General features: G+C 38.6%; 1 protein-coding gene across 1 annotated transcript; it reads left to right on the forward strand.

The window, feature by feature from the left end:
* The first annotated feature begins 732 nt into the window (after window positions 1-732).
* Window positions 733-23,036, forward strand: LOC123877110 (protein masquerade). The gene is made up of 14 exons (XM_045923617.1): window positions 733-820; window positions 12,171-12,320; window positions 13,145-13,261; window positions 14,303-14,499; window positions 15,859-16,059; window positions 16,514-16,641; window positions 17,096-17,226; window positions 18,777-18,965; window positions 19,359-19,433; window positions 19,728-19,887; window positions 20,262-20,449; window positions 21,092-21,181; window positions 21,559-21,713; window positions 22,334-23,036. The coding sequence occupies exons 1-14, from the start codon at window positions 733-735 to the stop codon at window positions 22,499-22,501; spliced, it is 2,037 nt and encodes a 678-aa protein (XP_045779573.1). The 3' UTR covers window positions 22,502-23,036.
* The last annotated feature ends 2,207 nt before the right edge of the window (window positions 23,037-25,243 follow it).

Below are 25,243 nucleotides of genomic sequence, written 5' to 3' on the forward strand. Positions count from 1 at the left end.
TAGCCTATGTCAATCTCCAACTATTTAACTATATCAATGCAAAAAATCACGTCGATCCGTTGTTCCGTTTCAACGTGATTGCAGGACAAACCAACCATCAAAAAGACATACTTTCGCATTTAAATTATGGCTATGTGATACGAAAAGTGAATTTAGAAAGATTTCACTCTCAATAGGACATTGAAAATAATAGCTAGCTAACGGGAGAAAAATTCTATTTGGAAAAGTCATTGTCCTATGGAAATCTCAGTTCTGAAGTCAATGAACCAACTTATCTATTACGATACTAGGTAGTTATAAATTGAACGTTATTACGTGTAAAGGGTCTAACCCACAGAGTTAGTTTTCAGGTACCTATAGATATTAAACTTTAGGTAAATACTGAAATTCCAGGTTTCTAGGTAACTATATTATTTAGGACAAACTGACAAACCAACAAACACTCATATGATTACAGGGGTATAGTGTCGGTGAAGAATATTCAAAAACTTCTTTTGTGAAGGTTCCAAACTTCTTTTGTTTAAAGATCTTCAAGCGAACAGGTATCATCTTCACTTCACAACAAGCGCCTCTGACTTTCACCACATAATCTATGACCTCGAATCGCGTCGAGCCCCTTTCTTTCTTTCACCAGCAGTCGAGAAGCACGCGAGTCGGCGACCGGTCGCTGCGCCATGCGCCTTGACAGTTGACAGTCGTTCCGTGACAGACGTGACAGTTTTACAGTGCACCATGTCAGCGGCCAGGGTCGCCCTCCTGGTGCTGGCTTTGCCGAGCATCTACAGCCAAGACGAGTCCTTCGCCAGTTCCTTTCTCTCAGGTACAGAAGCAACTTTCTCTTCTAAGATAGGTCGTGGTTTTGGGTCGGACCTACATACATATTAATCGCCGAAGGTCGGATGCGAGCTGAATTCAAATGTAAACGTAACTAATTTTGGCGATGGCATGTGAAACCGCTATGTGTTGGGTTCTTTGCTCGCTGTAATGAGTAGGTACGGATTGGTATAACGGACGTCTTCTAGAAATGCGGCTATCCACTATCCACGTAAACAATACCGTCCAACTATGCTCCGTTTATTAGCAGACAGGGACGGACTGTGAGTTTGTGGGACCCTAGACTAATACTACTTCCGGACCCGCCTTATTAATCAACTAATTGCTATTTTGTCAAAAAAGAAATCCAAAATGATGACAGTACACGACACGCCGAACAGATACATGAAGCCCATTAGGCTGTGAATGACTGCGTTTGTGAGAAAATACAACGAAAATAAATGGCGTGGAGTATATCATAGTACGTAGTAATAGTACCTATTGTAAGAGAGAAGAACGTAATAGCGAGAAAATACAACCAAAAACAGCATCAGGAGATCCTCCATTTCATTTGATAGGTGTGCACACTGTTTAATTGATTTCAGGGTTGTTAACCTTATGATACGATTTTTTAAAATTTGATGACACAAACACACAAAAAATGACCATTTTATCTAACGGAGGTTGGGGGCCCTGTATAACCACAGACAGGGCTCTGGGCTACAGCCCTAAAAGCCCATACAACGTCTTTTTATCGTCATTTCGTCTCATATTTAGCTGAAGAATATTTTGACATCAATCAATAAAATTACTCATTCTAGCAAACGATTTCCATTTTCCGATAACTCGTAACAAACATTCCATCGTACATACTCACTTATTTCCAACTATTGATCTACACCTACTATGTTTTCGAACTGCGATCTAAGATTCATTTCTATCGGTCCAGTGGTTCTTGCGTGATCAAATTATCGGACAAACGATTACATTTTTATAATAGTAGGTTTAATAGGCTACAGAGATAATACAATGGTACAAAATGAACATTACCAAGTATGCATTTTGTCACTTTTCATGCTAACTTGGACGTGATAATGTCTATTTATGCCACTTTAAATTATACCGTTTATACCGAATCATGAACATTTCTAGTTAAGACAATTTTCTAGAGTTCAGAGTAGGTATGTGAGAGTACCTATTGCGATTTCTAATTCTACATGTGTTTCAGTAAGTAGCTAGGCACCGTTATTTTAAAATTGTTAGGATTTTTAGTTTAACATCTAGAATGTAGAATGGGACTTCGTCTGTGGTGGCGTTTGCTGAAGCGTGCGGTGCTTTTTTGGACTGTTTTTGTGAAAAGTGGCCGGTTTTTGTGTTCTGCTGGTGTTTATTGGCGGTGGAACTGACTGGGAAGCGCTCTAAAGGAGCGCCGCGTGTATGTCGGCGGGCGCTGGCACAGACGAAGTCCATACTTATACATATAGTTTCCCTAAATTGTAAATAACTACACACTTGACATTGGCTAATCAGTGTAAAGCCAGACGGAAGAAAAAAAAAAGAATGTAGAATTTTTATGAGAAAAATTAGACCTTTTAGAATAGCTTTTCCTTACAAAGTAATAAACAAGTATATAATAAATAATGTATTAATAAGTAAGTAAACGGATTCATGGATTAGATTATTGGTTAGTGATTGCCTATTTGAGATTTCGCGCCAATTTTTCTCCTGTTGTTTTCCTTCACTGAAATTGGAGATCAAGAAAAAATCATTTTAGACTGCATTGTTACTCAATGACTGAAATGCTTCTGACGATTATTTAATTATAACTAACTACTATACTATGTTTACTCTAAGTAGAGTAAGTCCCGTTTACTCTACTTACCTAGAGTATTCTCTATTTCTTATAATCCGTGGAAACTTACTGATTTTCCGGGATAAAAGGTATAAAAAGTATAATAAGGATAATTAAAAAGTAGCTCCGGTATGCAAGCTATTTCTAAACCTTTTTATCAAAACCGATGGATTGTGATGGATGGATTGTGTGGACAGACATACACTTCGTATTTATAAAATTAAGTTAACTAAGTAGACGTTATCAAAATAATGTTAGGAAAAAAATATCTCAGAAAAAAATTGGTTGTCTGTAAAGTCGGTTTACTGACGATAGTTGAACGTGACAACAAAGGCCGATTGTGCTTCTTTGTCGCTCGTTCCGCGCTCTCGCTTGCACTTCAAGCCTTACATGGAACGCCTCAGAGCGAGGTAACGCCTCATGAGTCATGTTTTTTCGTGCGTGCAGCCGGCTCTATCGAATTATAAGACGTTGTCACGTCAATAAGGAACAACCCCCAATGTTGCCGGCCCACTACTAACCACGAGTCTCCTCTCAGAATGAGAAGGGTTTAGGCTAAAGTCTGTGACGCTGGCCCAGTGCGGATTGGCAGACTTCACACTTCTTTTTTTTTCACACATCTTTGACATGATGGAGAACTCTCAAGCATGCAGATTTTCTCACGACGGACGTTTAATTGCTTAAAGCGCACAGAACCCCGAAAAAGACGAATAATAATAATTTAACTTTTCTCATTTAATTTCAATCGTGGGATAACCTACTTAGATGATTGTATTCGATAAGTGATATCGAGCGATTGGGCAAACTATAACAGTTTACCGTTTTTGAAATGGATCCAACCTCCTTCAGTACCTTACCTACCTACCTACAATGGGCCGGAATTAGAGTTAGATATTGTCATATTATGAGCGTGATAGCCATTGAGACATTCACCTATATTCCGGAGGTTGGCGGTTTGTAATCAATTAGTATCTAAATCCAAATCTCTTATTAAGGTGCATGACACGGGTCTGCCCGCGTAATTCAAATTTAATTTGGTTTTTCGCAATTTGTAAACTAATACGACAAATAGTATCGACTAATTTGTGAGTAACTCGTGTCAAACTCATTATTTTGACTGATTCATTAAACTGATAGGTATGGGCTTAACCATAGACGTACAATTTTCGCTTGTAAGTCTTTGGGTTTAACAATGTGTTGATTTTGAGAAAGCTTCGTAAATCTTTTCAATGAATGGTAAAGTAGGAACTAAGTATAGTCTTGTATAGCAAAGTACGGGCCATGCGTAGTAACGGTAAACGGCGCCCGTTATCATCTACTGTTTAGGTGATAATTTATACAGCACACTCACTGACCAGCCACACTAGTCCAGCGTCTTCGAACCACAGATAAACTATAAAGCGATCTAATGCCTTTGAAGTTTGCGGAAGAGCCAGTATCACTTCTATAACAGTACTAGATCTCGATTAAACTTAAAGTTGACCTTTTTAGGGTTCCGTACCCGAAGTGTGGCTACGGGACCCTATTACTAAGCCTCCTGTCCGTCCGTCCGTCTGTAAGCGGGCTGTATCTCGTGAACCGTTTGGGTATAGGTAGAGAGTTGAAATTTTTACAGAATATGTATTTCTATTGCCGCTATAATAACAAATAATAAAAATTTCATGATGGCTGCCACGAAAATTAAAAAGTGTTATTCTTTGTGATAATTTTATCAAATAAATTATCCATACTTACTAATATTATAAATGCGAAAGTGTGTCTGTCTGTCTGTCTGTTACCTTTTCACGGGCCAACAGTTTAACCGATTCTGACGTTTGGTACAGGGTTAGCTTAAATCCCGGGGACGGACATAGGCTATTTTTTATCCCGGAAAATCAAAGAGTTCCCACGGGATTCCCAAAAACTCATCCGTTGAACCAATTTGTATGAAATTTGGTACCGAGGTAGCTTGCATCCTTGTAATTGACGCGAATTTGATGCACGCCGACGAAGTCGCGGGCATCCCTAGTTATAAATAAGTACGTTTGGTTGCAAAGTACAGAATTCTCCGTGGGTCTCATTCGTACTTGGCCGGTAATTGTTCATGATTTCTGCTCTCGATCAATATTGAATTCATTTGATTAACAACTAAATACCTACTATAGATACTGTAAGATGTTATAATGTAGCATCTTTTGCACCTACTAAAATAAAATGATTTCGTGCTAAAAATTGAATTTTTGGTGTATTTGTCAATTTCTTTTGAAAACGATTTACTCAAAGAGGCATGAGTAAAATTATATGTCTAAACTTATCATGGTTATATCAAAGAGGCATAATTAAGTTTATTATATGCCTAAACTTATCATGGTTATATCAAAGACGCTAATGTAATCTTGCACGCGAATCGGTCGTCACTTTATTTACGAGTCATCATGTATTTAGTTACGCTTACGCAATTTTTATTACTCTTATAAAATAACAAATTAGATTGAAACTCTCGAAAAACCTCTACGTGTTAAACCTGTGTTCCTTACGTATGTTTTGGGAAGTCATTCCAATTAAAGATTCGTTAAAAATAATTCAATAATACCTGCTTTTCTGTGTGACGGCTTATAATAATATGATGGTTTGTTTTTGAGAAAGGCTTTTAATGATTATGACTCTCAGCAATGAGAAAGAGAGAGATAAGTGAAGTTTTCGATACCTATAGGATATCCTGCAAATTTTATCTGACAGGATCGAAATAATTTGGTATGTAGTAACGACTTTAGACAAAAATTAATTTATTTATCAACAATTCCGTTTTGATTCATTTTTCAGATACTAAAATAGAAGGAATTTAAATTCGTGTTCTAATTGTATTATAAGTGTCTTTTTATCTGTTACCTTTTCACGACTTATCCGCTCAGCCAATTTTGACGGGTACAGATAGCTTATTGCTTCCCGGAGCCGGACATAGGCTACTTTTCATCACGGAAAATCGAAGAGATCCCACGTTTTAAAAACCTAAATCCACGCGGATGAAGTTGCGAGCATAATCTACTTAGAATTAAAACAGAAGTAATATCAGAAGGTACATATATACATATTGTAATTAAAAGTTTTCATCTTTTCTAGTTCAAAGTGACCGATATCTACTTATTCAAATAAAATTCTTTTTATCTTCATTCCAAACCTTTTGCCCCTATAAAACAAAAAAAAACACGCATGCAAACTGCGATGTTTCCATTAGATTACAACACGAGGTTACTCAAGGGGCGAACCAATAAATTCCTGAAAGGCCGGCAACGCATTCGCGATTCTTCTGGTACTGCAAATGTTCATGGGCGGCGGTAATCACTTGACATGAGATGACCCGCCTGTTCGTTTGGTTGCTATACAGTGGGCTCCCGGCAATCCAGCCCCTGTCTAATCCGGCACCCCCCGTAATCCGACATTTTATTACTATTTAATTTACTGTGAAGCACCTATGAATTGTACTTCAGAGTATGTAGGTTGCATTTAGAATCTTATCATTGGGTCTGTAATTTGTCGGATTACAAGGTACTCTTTTGTAAAAAATCCGGACTATATAGGGTCTTAGGCAGTAGGTACTCTATAATCTGACAAATTCGATAGTTCGACAATGCCCTGCAAAACGTTTGTCGGGTTACCGGGGGTCCACTGTAATTATTAAAAAAAAACAACCCGCGAATAATCTCGTTATATTTATTTCCTTCCTCTTCCTCTGATAAATTGTAAATAATTCGCGTCAAGTAAATTAGTAAAGCTCGATCACACACAATCAATCAGCGTCTACAGAACCAGTTTTTGCCGCCGCCGAGGTCGTTCACCCGCGAGAAAGCAACAACATTCAACGCTGAAAACTCAACACAGAACACACGTCTCGCCGAATGCTGTCTTTTTCAGATTTTTTTCTTCTCTCATCTGGCTTTACACAGATTAGCCAATGTCAGGTTTGTAGTTATTTACAAGTTAGGGAAACTATATAAGTATGGACTTCGTCTATGCCGGCACTCGCCGACACACGCGCGGCGCCCCTTTAGAGCGCTTCCCAGTCAGTTCCACCACCAAAAAATACCAGTAAAACACAAAAACCGGCCACTTTTAACAAAAAAAAAACGCTCCAAAAAGGCACCGCACGCGCGTTAGCAAACAGATGTACAGACGAAGTCTTTTCAGATTTTTCCAAATGTCATTTTAGACGCACTGAAAATCACCACCTGCCCAACACTTTCGCATGAGTAATACATGCGAAAGTATGTTTGTTTTAGGTTTAAATGGTTTGTTACATCGATTTATTTGATGAATCGATGGTTTGTTCGTTTGTCTTTCAATTTTTTGTATGGGTAAAGCTAAAAATCTGGAGAGTAGCATAGGCTCCCTTTTATCCCGGTAAATCAAAATGTTCGAACGGGATTTTTAAAAACCTTAATCCAAGTCACTCGCATCAGCCAGTTTTGTTATTACATAATATTAAGTATAATATTTTTGGCATAAACCTGGTTTTAATTTAACTTTTAAGTATAGGCATATAGGTATATAGGTAGGTAAATAGTTTTTGTAATAACGCCATAGATTTAGGAGTAGGTAAACATTTGAATACCCAGTGGCGTAACAATAGGGTGGCAGGGCTGGCAAATTGCCACGGGCCCCCGACCCAAGAGGGCCCCGGCCCAAGAGGCCCCGAAATCCCAGACAAAGAGAAATTGTTTTCAAAATGCATGATAACTAGTTCTCGAATTTACAATCTATCAAAAATTTTGCGCTCGCTTCGCTCGCGCTTTTTTATTGTACCTATTAGATTACCGGACCTTCGTTCAAACCCCGTGGAAATTCTGATTTTTTGGGATAAAATACCTATACCAATTACAATGCAAGCTACCACTGAATAGTACCAAATTTTGCCCAAGAAGATAAGCCCTGAAAAGGTCGCTAATCACACTAATATTATAAAGGCGAAAGTTTGTATGTGTGTGTGTGTGTGTATGTGTGTGTGTGTGTGTGTGTGTGTGTGTGTGTGTGTGTGTGTGTATGTTTGTTACTCCTTCACGCAAAAACTACTGGACCCCTCTTAAATAAAACTTAGCGATTAGTATCTAAATATTAAATAGTCTTGTACCCAATACAATTTATTTTATATTCAAAAGCAGTTTATAAAAGCTTATTACGGTGTTTAATAATCCTCTTAGCATTAGACTTCAACGCGCTTGAGGTCGCCCGCCAGATTTTTATGATTCTAATAATAAACATTTACATTCTTTTTATTAGTTAGTACCTATAACTGATAGCTACCTATAGTAAAACTGCGTATGGTTTTTTTTTAGTTTATTGGTGACCAGTCTTTTAATCTCGCTGCAACAGAGCAATGGATCGGCGCGATATTTTGTATGGATAAAATATATTTAAAGACCTGGCTAGTGACTTAAGCCACTTTAGGTACATATAAAATACAATATATGTATGATAAAAACAAACTTTGTGTAATTAAATAATGAATAAAAAATAATAATAAATAAAAGTTTATTTAGCTCAACAAAATGTAGTTCAAAGGTTAAAAAAAAATCTTAGAACATGTTACATACTATACTGAGATGCTTGGATTTTAGCTTATTATTAAATCGGATAGTTGGATGTGATGATTAATTTATTGATAAAATCGTATGAAATTATTTTATTACTTTACTATTGTTTATTAAATAAATTATACAAAACTCTTGTAACTCACGAGATAGTAAAGTGGCTGCCAGTTCTTGGAATATGTATTACTTATCTACTCGTATGTATCTGTCCCCTTTTTAATCGGAAAAAATTATCGATTTGAACCATAAAAAAATTGATAGCATGTTATCGCATTTTTATTTTTGACGTGACAACGTCTTATAATTCGATAGAGCCGGCTGCACGCACGAAAAAACATAACTCATGCGGCGTTACCTCGCTCTGAGGCGTTCCATGTAAGGCTTGAAGTGCAAGCGAGAGCGCGGAACGAGCGACAAAGAAGCACAATCGGCCTTTGTTGTCACGTTCAACTATCGTCAGTAAACCGACTTTACAGACAACCAATTTTTTTTGAAATTTAAAATTATAAAAAAATTGCATCAATACAACTAATATTTCGTGCCAACATAATCGTCTGCCTACAATGCGTGATGCGAAAATAGAAAATTTTACAGGGGACCGTTAAAACTTGTTTCGAAAGTTGATTTTTAATACAAAATCGCTAGACAATAATTACATACTAATTATTATTTACATAACCGTTATTTACTTATACCCACAAGAAAGTACCTACCTATTATTTAGGAGCTACATAAGATTGTGTAGGTACCTTTAGTTCGCGACAGGTCGACATGGCAATTGGAGTTATGAGGCGGTTGTATTGTGAAATAAATTTTCATTCACATTTAATTACTAATCTCGTCTGGCACGCCATTATAAATACTATGACTTAACCATTTCCTGAAATCCTTACTTAATAATAAAAAAAACCACCCAAATTCAAGAAATCGGCTTTGTTGAAATTGACCCTAATACTAAGTCGTTTTAAAAAAAACACTACCACATTCAGTAGGTACTAACTGAGCACACCGTAATCCGTAACAATAATAACGGTAGATCATAATAATTGTTAAAGTAGACTACTGCGGCATTAATAACTTTTCTTCCAATACAATAAGAACAATCAGAAACCTAAATAGCTCATGATAACATCTCCATCACAATGGCCTTAACCTATACAACCTACAACAATGTAACTGCTCGGTCACGCACCTGCACGCAACTGTCGACCTTATTACCTAACACATAGCGACCATACCGCCAAACCTGTGCCGCCACATTCCGATCCAGGGTCCACCGTTAGGCGCTCCCAGCGGCACGGTTGTGGTCAGAGGCAAATGAAAGGAAAATAGAATATGGCCCAATTTGTAAGCAATCGAGATTTAGAAATTAGTGTGTGTAACAACTGTAAATTAAAAATTTATAACACCCCCAACAAGTTAAGGTTACAGTAACTAGAAAAGAGCTGATAACTCCCAAACGGCTGAATCGATTTTCTTGGATTATAGCTAAGAACACTCTCGATCAAGCCACCTTTCAAACAAAAAAAAACTAAATTAAAATCGGTTCATTAGTTTAGGAGCTACGATGCCACAGACAGATACATAGATACACAGATACACACCTCAAACTTATAACACCTTCTTTTTGGGTCGGGGGTTAAAAAGCGAATGAATGAATCATATAAATTAACTAGCTTAAATGCCCACGACTTTGTCCACGTGGACCAAAAAAAATTTCAAAATAGGGGGGTGCCGTGCGTGTGTTGGCGGGCGCCGGCACAGACGAAGTCCATACTTAAATAGTTTCCCTAACTTGTTACAAATAACTACAAACTTGACATTGTAATCTTTGTAAAGCCAGACGAGAGAGAAAAAAAACCTTTTTTTTAAAATGGTTGTTTACATATTTATTTCATAAAATACGTTTCAGTTTTCGGCTCATCAAAAAGGAGCCACGAAAATTTCCTGTAAAAGTTTGTAGCTTGGAGCCGAACTCCCGCGCACCGTTACCCGATGAGCTAACGCGGAGAAATCGCCGCCTGCGCCGAAAACGAAAGTCCCCGACGTGACACCATCCTCGCTCGCCGCACTGACCGACCGACGACATCCATCTACTCATACAGACATACAACTCACACGTTATCTATGTATTCCATATAACTTTGGCTGACTTTATGACTCTGCGTCACATAAAACTCTACGTGACATATTGGCGAAGTGCATTGTGCTGGTGTGGCACTACTAAGCCATGTAAATTAAAGATTTATAACGCCCCCCGACAAGTGAAGGTTACAGTAACTGGAAAAGAGTTGATAACTTTCAAACGGCTGAACCGATTTTCTTGGATTATAGCTAAGAACACTCTCGATCAAGCCACCTTTCAAACAAAAAAAACTAAATTAAAATCGGTTCATTAGTTTAGGAGCTACGATGCCACAGACAGATACACAGATATACACGTCAAACTTATAACACCCCTCTTTTTGAGTCGGGGGTTAAAAATAAGAAGAAGAAAATTCCTCTAGCTCATTGTATCAGCAAGCTAAAACGGTTGTGATAATAGTTTGAATAATACAGGTTGCTATCGTTCCTAATTTCTTAATGTGCCTCTTTTTTAGGGTTCCGTACCTCAAAAGAAAAAACGGAACCCTTATAGGATCACTTTGTTGTCTGTCTGTTCGTCTAACACAAGAAAACCTACCAGCACTTCCCGTTGATCTAGAATCATGAAATATGTCTGTCAAGAAAACCTTATAGGGTACTTCATAGATATAATATAGCAAAAATATAGAAAAAAAAACGAAAACCGTGAATTTGCGGTTACATCACAATAAGATACCTGTACCAAGTGGGCTATCATAATATGAAAGGGCTTTACCTGTACATTCTAATACATATTTTTATTTATTTTTATGCATAAGTACCTAATTAATAGTTTTTGATTTATCGTGCAAAATGTCGGGAAAATGCCCGAGTACAGAGTACCTAATGATTTTTGATTTATCGTGGAAAATGTTGTAAAAATGCCCGAGTCCGGAACTCTCGGTGCGCGAGTCTGACTCGCACTTGGCCGGTTTTTTAAATAATTTTCCTCTTTTGGAATTTTACGTAGATACATACCTAAACTCAACCAAATGGCGAGTGTTCATTATACTTAAGGAGGTAGATACATCATACAATATGTTTATATATTTATTTATTTCACATATCAAAGTTCCAGAACCATAACCTTATTGATCTGAAAAGTGGTCAAACGGCGAACTTTCTAGGCACCATGTTGCAGCTAAACTAGAAATAACTAGAAATTCTAGTAACTGCACTCGGCGATCCGTGCGATATGTCTGTTACTTTCCCAACTGCCGGCGTCCGCCAAAGCTATTGATGTATAATTAAAACAGTGAAATCCTGTGGGAAAATTGTTTTGCTTTGAGACCTTAGAAGGTCTGACGAGTTGACGGGTTGATCAGCGATGACAGATATTAGAAGTTGATATCTGTAGCTTGAAATGCGTCTTAGGGCGATTACGCACTGCATCCGATCCGAATTCGTGAAAATACGTTCCGAAGTAGTCATAGAACTATTTGTATGGTAAGCTTACGCACTAGCTCCGACTTTCGTCATCCGAGTTCTCTCCGACATCCGTGCCCCGAATTCGAATCGGACAATATGACGTAGATATCACAGACAACATAGATATAACAAATATGTCCACTAAATAGCTAGGATTTCGATCAGAGATCGGATTAGTGCGTAAGCAATATCCTAGTTCCATCCGAGGTTTTTATATCCGTATTATTATTAAGCGGCTGACGGCCGACCTTAAGCGCGTTGAAGTCTAATGCTTAAAGAACCGTACTTATTTGATTTTTATTTAAATATAAATATGTAGCTATTTTCATTTTTCTATAGTGCGTATAAATTAAGGTAACTCATAAAAGACTTCATGTCCGTTGTCGCAGGTCTGCTGGACACGCTGGACACGCAGGTGGACGCGAAGAACTGTCCGGGCGTATGCATGCACGCGCTCGCTTCGCTCATCTGCTCCAACGTGCTGGACGAGGTCGAGTGCCCCAACCCCTCCATGAAGTGCTGCGTCGACGAGCCACTGGGTAACTTTTATTTTTATTTTTTTTATGTTTTCACCATCATTTACCACGAGATCGGACATCGGATTACTTACAATTTCACCCTCACCACCTGGGTGCCTGGTGCACATCGACCGTCCGTTGTGCCAGGTTCTTTTTCCACGCACATGCAAACTGTGGAATCAACTCCCATCGGCGGTATTCCCACTAGATTGCAACATGGCGTTATTCAAGGGGCGGACCAACAAATTCGTAAAAGGCCGGCAACGCATCAGCGGTACCTCTGCAGCAAATGTTCATGAGCGGCGGTGATCACCTAACATCAGGTGACTCGGCTGCTCGTTAGCTCACTTTTTATAAAAAAAAAAAATTGGTTGTCTGTAAAGTTGGTTTACTGACGATAGTTGAACGTGACAACAAAGGCCGATTGTGCTTCTTTGTCGCTCGTTCCGCGCTCTCGCTTGCACTTCAAGCCTTACATGGAACGCCTCAGAGCGAGGTAACGCCGCATGAGTCATGTTTTTTCGTGCGTGCAGCCGGCTCTATCGAATTATAAGACGTTGTCACGTCAAAAACTTTCGTTGGCTCACTTTATTCTGTAGTCTAAGTTCATTCTTTCTCAGTCTAAGGTTGAAATCTATACAGCGCACTTTGTCTTTGCTTAGACGTAAGTTTCAGCCAAAACGAGACAGATTTTTGCCAGCGGTATAACGCTGTCTCGTTTTGACTGTGTCTTAAGTCTGAGCAAAGTTAAAGTGCGCTCTATAGATCTCAGCCTTAGACTCTGACGCTCTTGCAGTCCGCTCTATCTTCAAGCATGTGTAAAGCCAGCCTGTCCCGGTTTGCAGGGAACGACACGCTGACGACGACCCGCAAGCCGTTCACGACGCGCTACACCACCAGCGAGCCCTACTCCGATGAGGACGAGACCACCACGCGCGCCAACGACCGATACAAAGACAGTGGTAATTATTAGGTACACCCTATTAACTATTAGGATACTCTGTACACTCATCGTCACCCATAAATATGACAGTGGTAATTATTAGGTACACCCTATTAATTATAAGGATACTCTGTACAGTACACGAGACCGTCACCCATAAATATTTCACTCATAACACACTGGGTTCCTCTCAGAAGACAAGACAAGAAGGGGCTTGAAAAGTAGAGTAAGGTGATCTATAACATTTTTTTTTTCGAGATCGTTTACCTTTCGCTTTTTTATCTGATAAGTACTTGGTAGGTACTTCCAATATCAATTCATAACTGATAGCTTCTAAATACCATCAGTTTTGATGGTCAGTTACCCTGCAGCATCAATATTGAGGAGTTGAACCAATTTTTTTATGGAACAATATCGCAAAGTTCCAATATTATTCCAATATTATTATATTAGCCTATGTTACTCCTTGGTTAATCCTCTACTTATCTGTGAAAGTCCTATCAAAATAGCTTCAGCCGTTCCGAAGATTAGCCCGTTCAAACAGACAGACAGAGACAGCCAGACAAAAATTTTAAAAACTTGTGTTAAGAACTTAATATGAGGTAGTGACACGACACATTTTAGCAGTCTATGTATGTATGAATGTATGTTTGTATGTGTGTATGTATGTATGTTTGTATCCTGTGTGTTCCACCGTAGTGCCTAAACTACTAGGCCGATTTTGATGAATGAGGTGTCAATTGATTAGTCGTAAAGGTCCGGGTGACATAGGCTATATTTTAAATACGAAAAAAATTTACCTAAAGCATATTCACATACATATTCACATTGTACATCAAAAAAAGTGGAGGTCTCCAAAAATTTTTTTTGCTAGTGTGTGTATTGTTTTGTATTTAATTGAGTGGGGTGTCAAATGAAAGAGGAGAAAATTTTGAAGTCATGAATATAAATATACAACAACATTAAAATACCTATACCAAGCGAAGGAAAAACAATTTTACTATAATATTTCAGTGTTTATTAAGACGATCGCATTTTAGTTTTCAACTTTACTTTTCAGGTAATATAGCCTGCCCGGGAGTGTGCGTGGAGTCCCGGTTGACGCAGTACTGCGAGGCCTACCTCACGTCCGGGGACCTGTGCGTGTCGGGGAGGCTCTGCTGCGTGTCCAAGGACGGGTATGGGGACAAGAGGCCGCCGGACCTAGTTGTTCCTAATGAGAAGAAACATGTCACTAAAAGACCGCCTTCTACTGCGGTAAGTTTTAATATAGACTAGCTGTGCCCGCGACTTCGTTCGCGTGGAATAGTGACTTTTCGAACAGCATTCCTTATGGCAGCGGCGCGGCTCTCAGCGCGCTTTATATAGCCGCGGACGCTCAGGCGCGAGGCGTGTAGTACGTACTCTGTACGTTAAAAATGTTCGCCGTGATTCTTTAAATTGACATAACTTTTTTATTTATGAACCGATTGACATGAAATAAACACTAAATGTTAAGTGAAGCTTACTACAATATATTAGTGAAAACCGTATCTAAATTGACTAAACCGTTTCTGATATTAGCGTGCACAAACACACAGACAAACAGACAAAAAAAAATTAATTACAATTTCGGGTTCGGCATCGATATAATAACAACCCCTGCTACTTTTTTTTTTATATATTTCCATTGTACAGACACCACTTTTCTACAATTTTATTATATGTATAATATAGATTTATTCAACCAAGAAAGAAAATTACAGTTAAGAAACTATACCGAATAGGTAAATGCAATAAAATATGTTGAAACCCGGTGGAATGCTTTGAGATCCTGAGAAAAACTGTCTGGTGGGCCATGGCTAGCTACCACCCTACCAGCAAAGCCGTGCCGCCAAGCACTTTAGAGCGTTCCTTTACGATACCGAGTACTTAGAACCCAAAGGGTATGGGTTTGATAAAAACTACCATACCCCATCTAAGTTAGCCCACTTTCATCTTAGACTGCATCATCACTTACCACCAGGTGAGATTGCAGTTAATGGCTAACTTGTATCAGAATGAAAAAACCTGTGTTGGTTAATTTTCTTGTAAGATTTCGTGCAGCAAATTACAGCTGATTTCGATTTTAAAATTGTTCATATAAGAAGAGCTTTTATAGTCTCACGAATTCATTCTGATGCTAGTTTCTAATGAAGACCTGACTTCTAGGACTAAATGTTAAATTATGAAGAACTAGAGGATGCCTGCGACTCCGTCCGCGTGGATTTAAAAATTCTGTGGGATCTGTTTGATTTTCCGGGATAAAATGTTGCCTATGTCAATTTCCGGGATTCATACTATCACTGTCAGTAGGTATATACCAAAATTACATACACATTCATTTAACGGATGGGCATTCAAGAATCCCGTGGGAACTCTTTAGTTTACCGGGATAAAAAGTAACCTATCTCCTTCTCCGGGATGTAAGCTAACTCTTTACCGAATTTCGTCAAAATCGGTCAAACTGTTGGGCCGTGAAAAAACTAGCAGACAGACAGACAGACAGAGTAACTTTAGCATTTATAATGTCAAGTATGGATTATGTAGAAAGGCCTCTTGCCTAAAATTGTTCTAATGTATTTAATTATCTTCCAGCTAACAACAACGCCACCTCCAAAACCGAGGCCAGGCAGGAAGTGCAGAGGCGACTGCATCAGTGGTCTGTTCGCACTGCTGTGTGACCACGTGGACGAAGACGCCACCTGTCCCTCCGAGGGCACGTGCTGCCTCACCGAGCCGCACACTACGGAGCCCGCTACCAGGCGACCTCCCACCACGCCGCGCCCTACTACACCGGTAAGGATCTTCGTTTTTGGGAATGAAAATTGAGAGAGATAAGAACTTCTTTATAAAGCAAGATCAATCCTTTGAAAAGGTTATCCATTCGATCGTTAGTGAGGGTCCCTTCACTTATAATATACTTATCTAGATTTTTTATAATGTCACTATAATGACCCCGTGACATTACAATATCACTAAAACCAACCCGTTAAATCGTAATGAAGGCATCTACCAATCAATGACAATCTACCAATTAATTATAATATCACTAGTGAGATTATAATATCACCGGCTTTGACAATATACCTGCGTCATATATACTGCTGGCATAAATCTGTCGTTTTAACTGCAACTTAAATCTAAGCAAAGTCAAAGTGTAGACTATAGATTTCAACCTTAGATGTGAATAGTATATTGAGAATAAATCTCTGAAGAAATCTATACACAATGTACTTGTCTGTTGGTCCAGCCTCCACTGCCGCGCTGCCCGGGCTACTGCCTGCTCAACATAATGGCAGCCTTCTGCGAGCGGCCTGCCGTGCTCCTCTCACACACCACTTGCAAGCACAGTGGATCTATCTGCTGTGATAATACCAGGTCATTATCTACATTAAACCATATATATTTTTTGACATTAGAATTAATTTTTATTAGACATTATATTTCATTTTTTTTTATTAGGACTGTAATTGTGTAAAATATTGAATTGATTGATTGATTGAATATTATATCTTTAAAATATCTATATAATATCTTTTTTACCCGACTGCGGCAAAGCCAAAAGGAAGGGTTATGATTTTAGCAGTCTATGTATGTATGTATGTATGTGGGTATGTATGTTTGTATCCAGATTCTGTGTGTTCCACCGTAGCGCCTAAACTACTGGGCCGATTTTGATGAATGAGGGGTCAATCGATTCTTTGTAATGGCCCGGGTGACAAAGGCTATACTTTATACGGAAAAAATCGGCCTGACGGAAGTTACATCAAAAAAAGTGAGGGTCTCAATTTTTTTTTATCCCCATGGGTAAAGCATTCCGTTCGTTGTGCAGAGTTCCGCCGCGCACCACCACGAGGGCTACGACCACGACGACGACGACCACCACGACGCCGGCGCCCGTCGACCCGCGCCCCGACTGCCCCGGCTCCTGCATTGTGTCGCTACTGTCCTTCACGTGCTTCCGTAAGTCATCTTTTTAGGGTTCCGTACCTCAAAATAAAAAACGGAACCCTTATAGGATCACTTTGTTGTCTTTCTGTCTGTCTGTTGTGTCTGTCAAGAAACCTATAGGGTACTTCCCGTTGACCTAGAATCATGAAATTTGGTAGGTAGGTAGGTCTTAGGTAGCTAGCACAAGTACAGGAATAAATCTGAAAACCGCGAATCTGTGGTTACATCATTTAAAAATTTCAAAATAAGATAACTATACCAAGTGGGGTATCATATGAAAGGGCTTTACCTGTAGGTACATCATAATAAACTAAAACATCTAAAATAGTTTTTTTATTTTTTTTTTATGAATAATAGTTTTTGATTTATCGTACAAAATGTTAGAAAAAAAACCCAAGCACGGAACCCTCAGTGCGCGAGTCTGACTCGCACTTGGCCGGTTTTTTGTAATTAAAAATGCAAATTATCTCCTTCGTTCGCGTTTTTTCGGGCAATTCAATTTTACCTAATATAGGATTTACTTATTTAAAAAAAAAAATGGATAGGTAAATAGATTATTCGAAAAATTGTGAGCGTTTTATATCCGAGATATTTTGAACTCATTCTACGTCACCTCTTTTTACGGTTTCGTGCCCGAAAGGTGCCGGAACTCTATTACTTAGCCATCTTTTCGTCTGTATCTATCTATCTCGTGAACGGTAATAAGCAGAAAGTTGAAATCACAGAATGTGTATTTCTATTGCCGCCATAACAACACAATACATATTAAACAAAAAAATTTCAAAATCTGGTTTCAAGGTCTTTCAATGCTGCGTTTTCTGGTGCGAAGATGCTATTCAAACACTTTGGGACCCCATCGTCTATCGGTCGTAACTATGTGCCCTGCTCATTGCCACTCCAGATTCATCGCCCGTTGAGCTTTGTCGGTTACTCTGTGTAAGCAGTGGCAACACCATGCGTTGAGTCTAGGGCACCATGGGATGTTTATATGCTCTTTGGATCGCCATCTAGAATAATGGACACTGAAGTACTTGTAAGAAACTTGTAACTTGTGTCTTAGTAAATAGTAATGATACGTAATGGCTTTTCAATTAATCTTACATGGCGCTGAGGACAGGATTAGGGGCGGTGTTATTGCAGGATAATGCACCAATTGCATATGCTACTAAAGCACTCACGGATTGTCAAAAATAATTAATCTTACACTCTGGTTCTTCTACGGATCTCCTCATTTTTGATTTGATCACGAAGAGTAACTCGAACCATAGCTGTCTTCATCGCTCTATTAGCAATAAAAACTATTAACTACTAGCCGATGCCCGCGACTTCGCCCGCGTGGATTTAGGTTTTTCGAAATCCCGTGGGAACTCTTTGATTTTCCGGAATAAAAAGTAGCCTATGTGCTAATCCAGGATATTATCTATCTCCATTCCAAATTTCAGCCAAATCCGTCCAGTGGTTTTTGCGTGAAGGAGTTACAAACATACACACACACACACACACACATACAAACTTTCGCCTTTATAATATTAGTGTGATTAATATTTCAAGTCAATTTCTAGGTAACGCAGAAATGACGGACGTGTTCAAATGCAGGAAGGCGGGCACGCAATGCTGCGCGCCCAAGTCGAAGGTTCTGGAGGCGATCGGCGTGAACAGGAACGACACGTACCCCCTCGCCACCACACACCCCTACACGCACCCGCTCACCATTGCGCACACGCACACCATGCCTCACACCACTCCCATGCGTAAGTTATCATCATTCCCCCATCGCCGGGCCACTGAACATCGGTCTCATCTCAGAGGAGAAAAGTTTATGTCTTAGTCTAGCATCCAACCGCGAATTGGCAGACTTCTTTGAACATTATGAAGAACTCTCAGGCATGTAGGATTCCTCACGATCTATTTTGTCATCAATAAAGCAAGTGATATTATTCAAAAATGAACATAACTTCGAAAAGTTAGAGGTGCGTACCCAGGATCGAAACTCGTGGACTCCCCGACTACCAGGAGGCTGACATCGTCTTGTAACCCACTAGGCCAACACCGCTTTTAATTTTCTCCATATCATTATATCTATTTAAGATACTTATCTAGTTTTCATTAGATAATAAATAAACAAGTTGATTTTCTAATTTCAGCGCAATATGAACCAAACTACGTAACCACGCTGAGAACTCCAGAAAAGTACAACAAATACGTCTGCGGTGTGAAAGGTAAGTTTTTTCTGATATTTTAAGGGGCTTTATGGCTAAATGCCGGCCCCATGGTTGTTTACACTGAATCTAAAACTATTTATAACAATTTAGACTTTAGAGCATCATTACCTTTATACACTTTATATGAATACCTAATTAAATATGTCTTAGTTCCTTAGTTTGCATTATTTTATTTAGAAATATGTAAATGTATTAGTCGTAGGTATTTTGTTGTATATAAATTTATAACTTGGGACCAATTTGTAGTAGACTTGAATGCTATTTTAAAACTAAAATCATTTTCTCGTCTAGGTACGACGTCCCGCGCCGGTCGAGTGATGGGCGGCGAGGACGGCGAGCGAGGCGAGTGGTGCTGGCAAGTGGCGCTCATCAACTCGCTCAACCAGTACCTGTGCGGCGCCGCGCTGGTCGGCACGCAGTGGGTGTTGACTGCCGCGCATTGCGTTACCAAGTAAGGATTACTTACTCTGTGGTGACCATCTATAGGTTCAAATCACATGCTGCAGATGCTACGTTGTACAGTCAAAGTTCGTAAGTCGTTTAGCACCATTAGTCGTTTAGTCCATTAGTCATTAAGTATAATAATCATATTTCATGCGTTAAGTGTGTGTGGCGTCTTTATAGAAAAAAGTCATAAGTGCGACAGGTTTTTGATGCAATTGTTTCGCGGAATTGCTACTCGATTTCTGAGGCCAACCGTACCATACAGATTTGTCTGTTTCGGCCATCTATTTGGAATTGTTTTGGTAGATTATGGAAAATTTAGCATAAATATTCATAAAATCATGTGGGAATCAGTGTTGAAATTTTTGACCTTATTTTCAGCATCGTCCGCTCTGGTGACGCGATTTACGTGCGCGTCGGGGACCACGACCTGACGCGGAAGTACGGCTCTCCTGGCGCGCAGACGCTACGCGTAGCCACCACTTACATACACCACAACCACAACAGCCAGACCCTGGACAATGACATAGCGTTGCTCAAGCTGCATGGGAAAGCTGAGCTTAAAGAAGGTGGGTAGTTTTAATCAATTGGACGTATTACTGGCTTTCTTTCAGCATCGTCCATTCTGGCAATGCGATCTACGTTCATAGGTACGGCTCTCCTCGCACGAACACTCTACGCTTAGCTACTACGTAGGTAGAGTTGTAGTTCCTGGCTTTATTTCAGCATCCTCCACTCTGGCAACGCAATTTAGGTGCGCGTATGTGGCCTAAGATGGAAGGCGTTTACCTAGAATTATAATTGGTAGGAAATACTGATCTCAAAAGAGTATTCCAAACCCTAGCCATGCGTATAAAGAATGACGATGCAAAGCGGTTCGTATACGTAGAAGGGATGTCGACAGCATTAGGGGTGGAAACCCGCCCGGCGCGCGTAAGTTACGTTGGTAAAAGATGAAGGGGGAACTACATCGAAAAGTTTTTGTGCACACTCTCCGAAGTATGTCGTGTAAAACACCGTGTTAGGTTTACTGTTTTTAACCCCCAACCCAAAAAGAGGGCTGTTATAAGTTTGACGTGTGTATCTGTGTACCTGTGTATCTGTCTGTGGCATCGTAGCTCCTAAACCAATGAATCGATTATAATTTAGTTTTTTTTGTTTGAAAGGTGGCTTGACTGTGAGTGTTCTTTATTTATGTTGTATTTATCCAGGTGTGTGCCTGGTGTGCCTGCCCGCGCGAGGGGTGAGCCACGCGGCCGGCAAACGCTGCACTGTCACCGGATATGGTTACATGGGCGAAAGTGAGTATATTCGGTATTTATTTTCGATTTCGGTGAATAGCCACGCAGAAATCGATGATTTATGTAGTAAGTAGATATGGGTCTTTATAAGCAACCATTTCAAGTATTAGACAAGTTGGGACAAGTTTGTAAATTTATTTACTAACCTCGGGGTACCTTTTGTCGCCTAAAATAGATCGCTTACAACTGTATCGAATAACGCACACGAAGTACTAATAGTACCTGCCCCGATCTTATCTTATCTAGTATACTTCGTGGAGGTCTTCGCATGCCATGAATAAGGTAGATCTGCTATTGAAAACAGTATGGCACTATTTCACAACCTGCTCAAAAACCGAACAGGACACGGGTTGATTTTTTTAAATTGTAATTTTCAGCGGGTCCTATTCCACTGCGGGTGCGTGAAGCGGAACTGCCGATAGTGAGCGACGCGGAGTGTATCAGGAAAGTGAATGCAGTGACAGAGAAGATCTTCATATTGCCTGCTAGCTCCTTCTGCGCGGGCGGCGAAGAAGGGAACGATGCTTGCCAGGTTGGTCTGATTTCTCTGCCCTACACGACAGAATTCTTCCAGCTCTTCTCAGTACAATCTGCTTTCCAATGAGTGGTAAAGCCTTGACTCATAAGTGTCAGAGTTACTTAGACTTTTTATTTAGACATAAGACTTAGCATGAGAAAATATTTTAACTTTCAATTCAGAATCACAACAAAACACAGAAACAAACATCTTTTCGCACATTTTTAATGAGGGGTACACTATGTAATGTGCAAAAGTGTGTTTGTGTGTTGATTGTTGTATCTTGAAACTTCTACATAATATTATAGTGGATTTCAGAAAACTGTTAGTGTGATTCAGATTTGTGTGTTCTTCTTGCACATCAACTTTAAGGTACTCATGCTGCCTTCTAGTGAGAGCGTCGTGAGTGGCGTCCAGTTTAGGTTCATATCGAGGTCTGTTGATCGATGTCTTGTACGAGTGAGACGCGCCCTCTTCTTGCAACTGTGGCAACCGCCACAATATAAGTAATGGATTAGGTATTTTACTCTATGAGTAATACCTAGTTGTTCAATTCATCCGTTCAGGAAAGGCAAAGGTCGTAGACTATACAGCCTGGTAAGTCGCTGTATATGTAAATTGCAAATTTCTTCCAGGGTGATGGAGGAGGTCCTCTAGTATGCCAGGATGACGGTTTCTACGAGCTGGTGGGGCTGGTGTCGTGGGGCTTCGGCTGCGGGCGGCGCGACGTGCCCGGCGTCTACGTCAAAGTGTCCTCCTTCATCGGCTGGATCAACCAGATCATATCCGTCAACAACCTATAACACAGCCTAAACGCCTAACGCCTGATTTACACTTTGTGAAGTGCAGGTGACAAGTAATTAGTTAATAGTTATTGCAATAGAGATGTGACTACTAGTCAAATCAGAAACTTTTTATCAAACGTCAAAACCCCTCGCGTAGTCGGTATGGGAGCTTGGGACGTGGACTTCTCACTTGCACTTGCTATAAAACAAAGTGTATAGGTACTGCATACATTTTGAGATCTCAAAATGTGTGCATTATAAATCAGACGTAAGGCTAATTTACACTTTGATGACTGTTGGTGCTGTTCCTCCAGAATCTAGCATGGGCGTGGCCAAATAAAACAGTTTAGAAATTAACAAAAGACGAATGATACATTAATTCACTTATAGGATTTTTTTTATTCAACAGTCACAATAAAACATTGAGGCTATTTAATACATCAATAAATGATGCTTCAGCTGTTATGGTGCATATTGATGCAGATTCAAAGATTCAATTCAAGAAGAAATCAATAAAATTAACCGACTTGTAAAACCAATCATAGTAGCTGTATCGTACCAACAAAAGAATCTACAAGTGTAAATTAAAAATTTATAACACCCCCGACGATCCAAAGTATTTGAGTTTTCCAAAACATCATTTTCAAATAAATAATTATGTATTTAGGCAACGTCCATCTTGACAGCTTGACATTTGTCTATTGACATAATATTATGAACCTAACGGTTATCTAACCTTCTTTTCTACAAGAAAACTAGAAAAGAGTTGATAACTCTTAAACGGCTGAACCAATTTTTTTAGATTATAGCTAAGAACACTCTCGATCAAGCCACCTTTCAAACAAAAAAAACTAAATTAAAATCGGTTCATTCGTTTAGGCGCTACGATGCCACAGACAGATACACAGATACACAGACACACAGATACACACGTCAAACTTATAACACCCCTCTTTTTGGGTCGGGGGTTAAAAATTGCGGCGTTAATCGTTCCCTCTCACTTACTATACAGTGTGTATAATGTGTGAGTGAGAGGGAATGATTACCGTTGCTTCATTTTGATTCATTTCTTTATTGGCATGAGTTATATCTAACCGTTCCCGAATTATACCATTAATTGGCCGCCTTCTGGCCCTTATCAACTCTAAGAACATGAATTAAAAAAAAAAAGATTATTTCAAACGTAACATTCTCGCCATCGATAAATCCTATACAAAATCTGCGCAATGGCATTAGAATAGGATTAAGAAAAATTAAGTCTTATGCCTCTGTTATTTATAAATTAAAAATGTTTAGTTGTAGCATATAATAGAGGTCCATGTTGTTTTTATAATATGAATTAATCATTTGAAAATGATTTTCAAGCAGTTTTACGGATATGTGGCATTGTTGCATATTTTTTTTAAACATACTATATGCCATTGACTTGTATCAATGAATCAGGCATCCACTCTATTATAACAAAAAAATATACTTATGTATTAAGTTTTAGGCCTCATTCATACGAGATCTTTTTTAACGTCCGTTAAAAAAGCGTTCAAATAGAACAAATGCATTCCCAGAATGCTCGTGTGAATTAGGGCTTAATCTGTAAGCGGCTGAATTTACTGTTAAAAATGTCTGTAAACAGATTTCCAAGATTATTTTTTGTATTTAAAACGCATTTATTTCGTAAATAGGTATTTATTAATTTATAATCGAATTTGTAAATAAATATTTGCTTCTATAGGTTAAGTATTTAATTATTTATTATGTAGTTTTTATTTAATTTAAATAAATGGCATTTAAATGTTTTCCCACCATTTTGTATTCAGTTAATTTCGAATATAGAACGCATTTTTGAAGTTCAAGTTTTTAATTACTTACTGGCAATTTTTTGCAGTTTTAAAATGTTACCTTACCTTTAAATCATAATAATTTATTACACTGAATAAATTGATGTCTGACTAGGTAAAAAAATAAAACTAAGTATAAGTTATTGTTATAAATAAACATGAAATAATAATGATGAATATTTTAATTTTTTTATATTCCTTTCCAAGTCATATTTTCAAAATGGCTAAAAATATTTTTTATACAAAGAAGAAAAGACAATTTTTTAGAGTTCCGTTTAGTTTTAGAATACGAACCAAACAGTAACTTAAACACGATATACCTACTCGTAATTATGTATTTTAGAAATTAAGTTATATATTTTTTTAATAAAAGGCTATGGTTAGGATTTTTATATTAAAACACGTGTTTAATAAAACAGTAGACGAAATTGAATTGAAAGAACCAAGATGCATGGTTCTATCCTTTTCACACACAAAGATATATGACTAACCGACTTTAAAAATAAAGGAGATTACCTTACCTACCCAAATTCAATGCATCAAGTCCCAATTTTTCAAAATAATTATGTATACATCATACCTTTTTGAAAAATTGGCCTTTGCGGGTCAAAACTTAAAATTACTAAAAACTTAAAACAAAAACTTAAGTATTTTAAAATTCAAACTTATATGTAGGAAAAGATTTTTTAAATATAAATACCTACTCAAATCAATTTGCCACTAACCACTTTGTTTTACCTACTAACCGTGCCTCTGAGGTACGTCCAGACCATATACATGATTTAATAACATTTTGATAGTATCGACAAATGTTACATAACAATGTGGGTGTGTTATACAAAAAAAGTTTTATAAAATGTTATATAATCTGGATGTACATTTAGAAAGTTGTAAATAGACTAATTTTACGTATGTACCCTATCAT

Source organism: Maniola jurtina, chromosome 22, assembly GCF_905333055.1.
Source record: "Maniola jurtina chromosome 22, ilManJurt1.1, whole genome shotgun sequence".
Lineage (NCBI taxonomy): Eukaryota > Metazoa > Arthropoda > Insecta > Lepidoptera > Nymphalidae > Maniola > Maniola jurtina.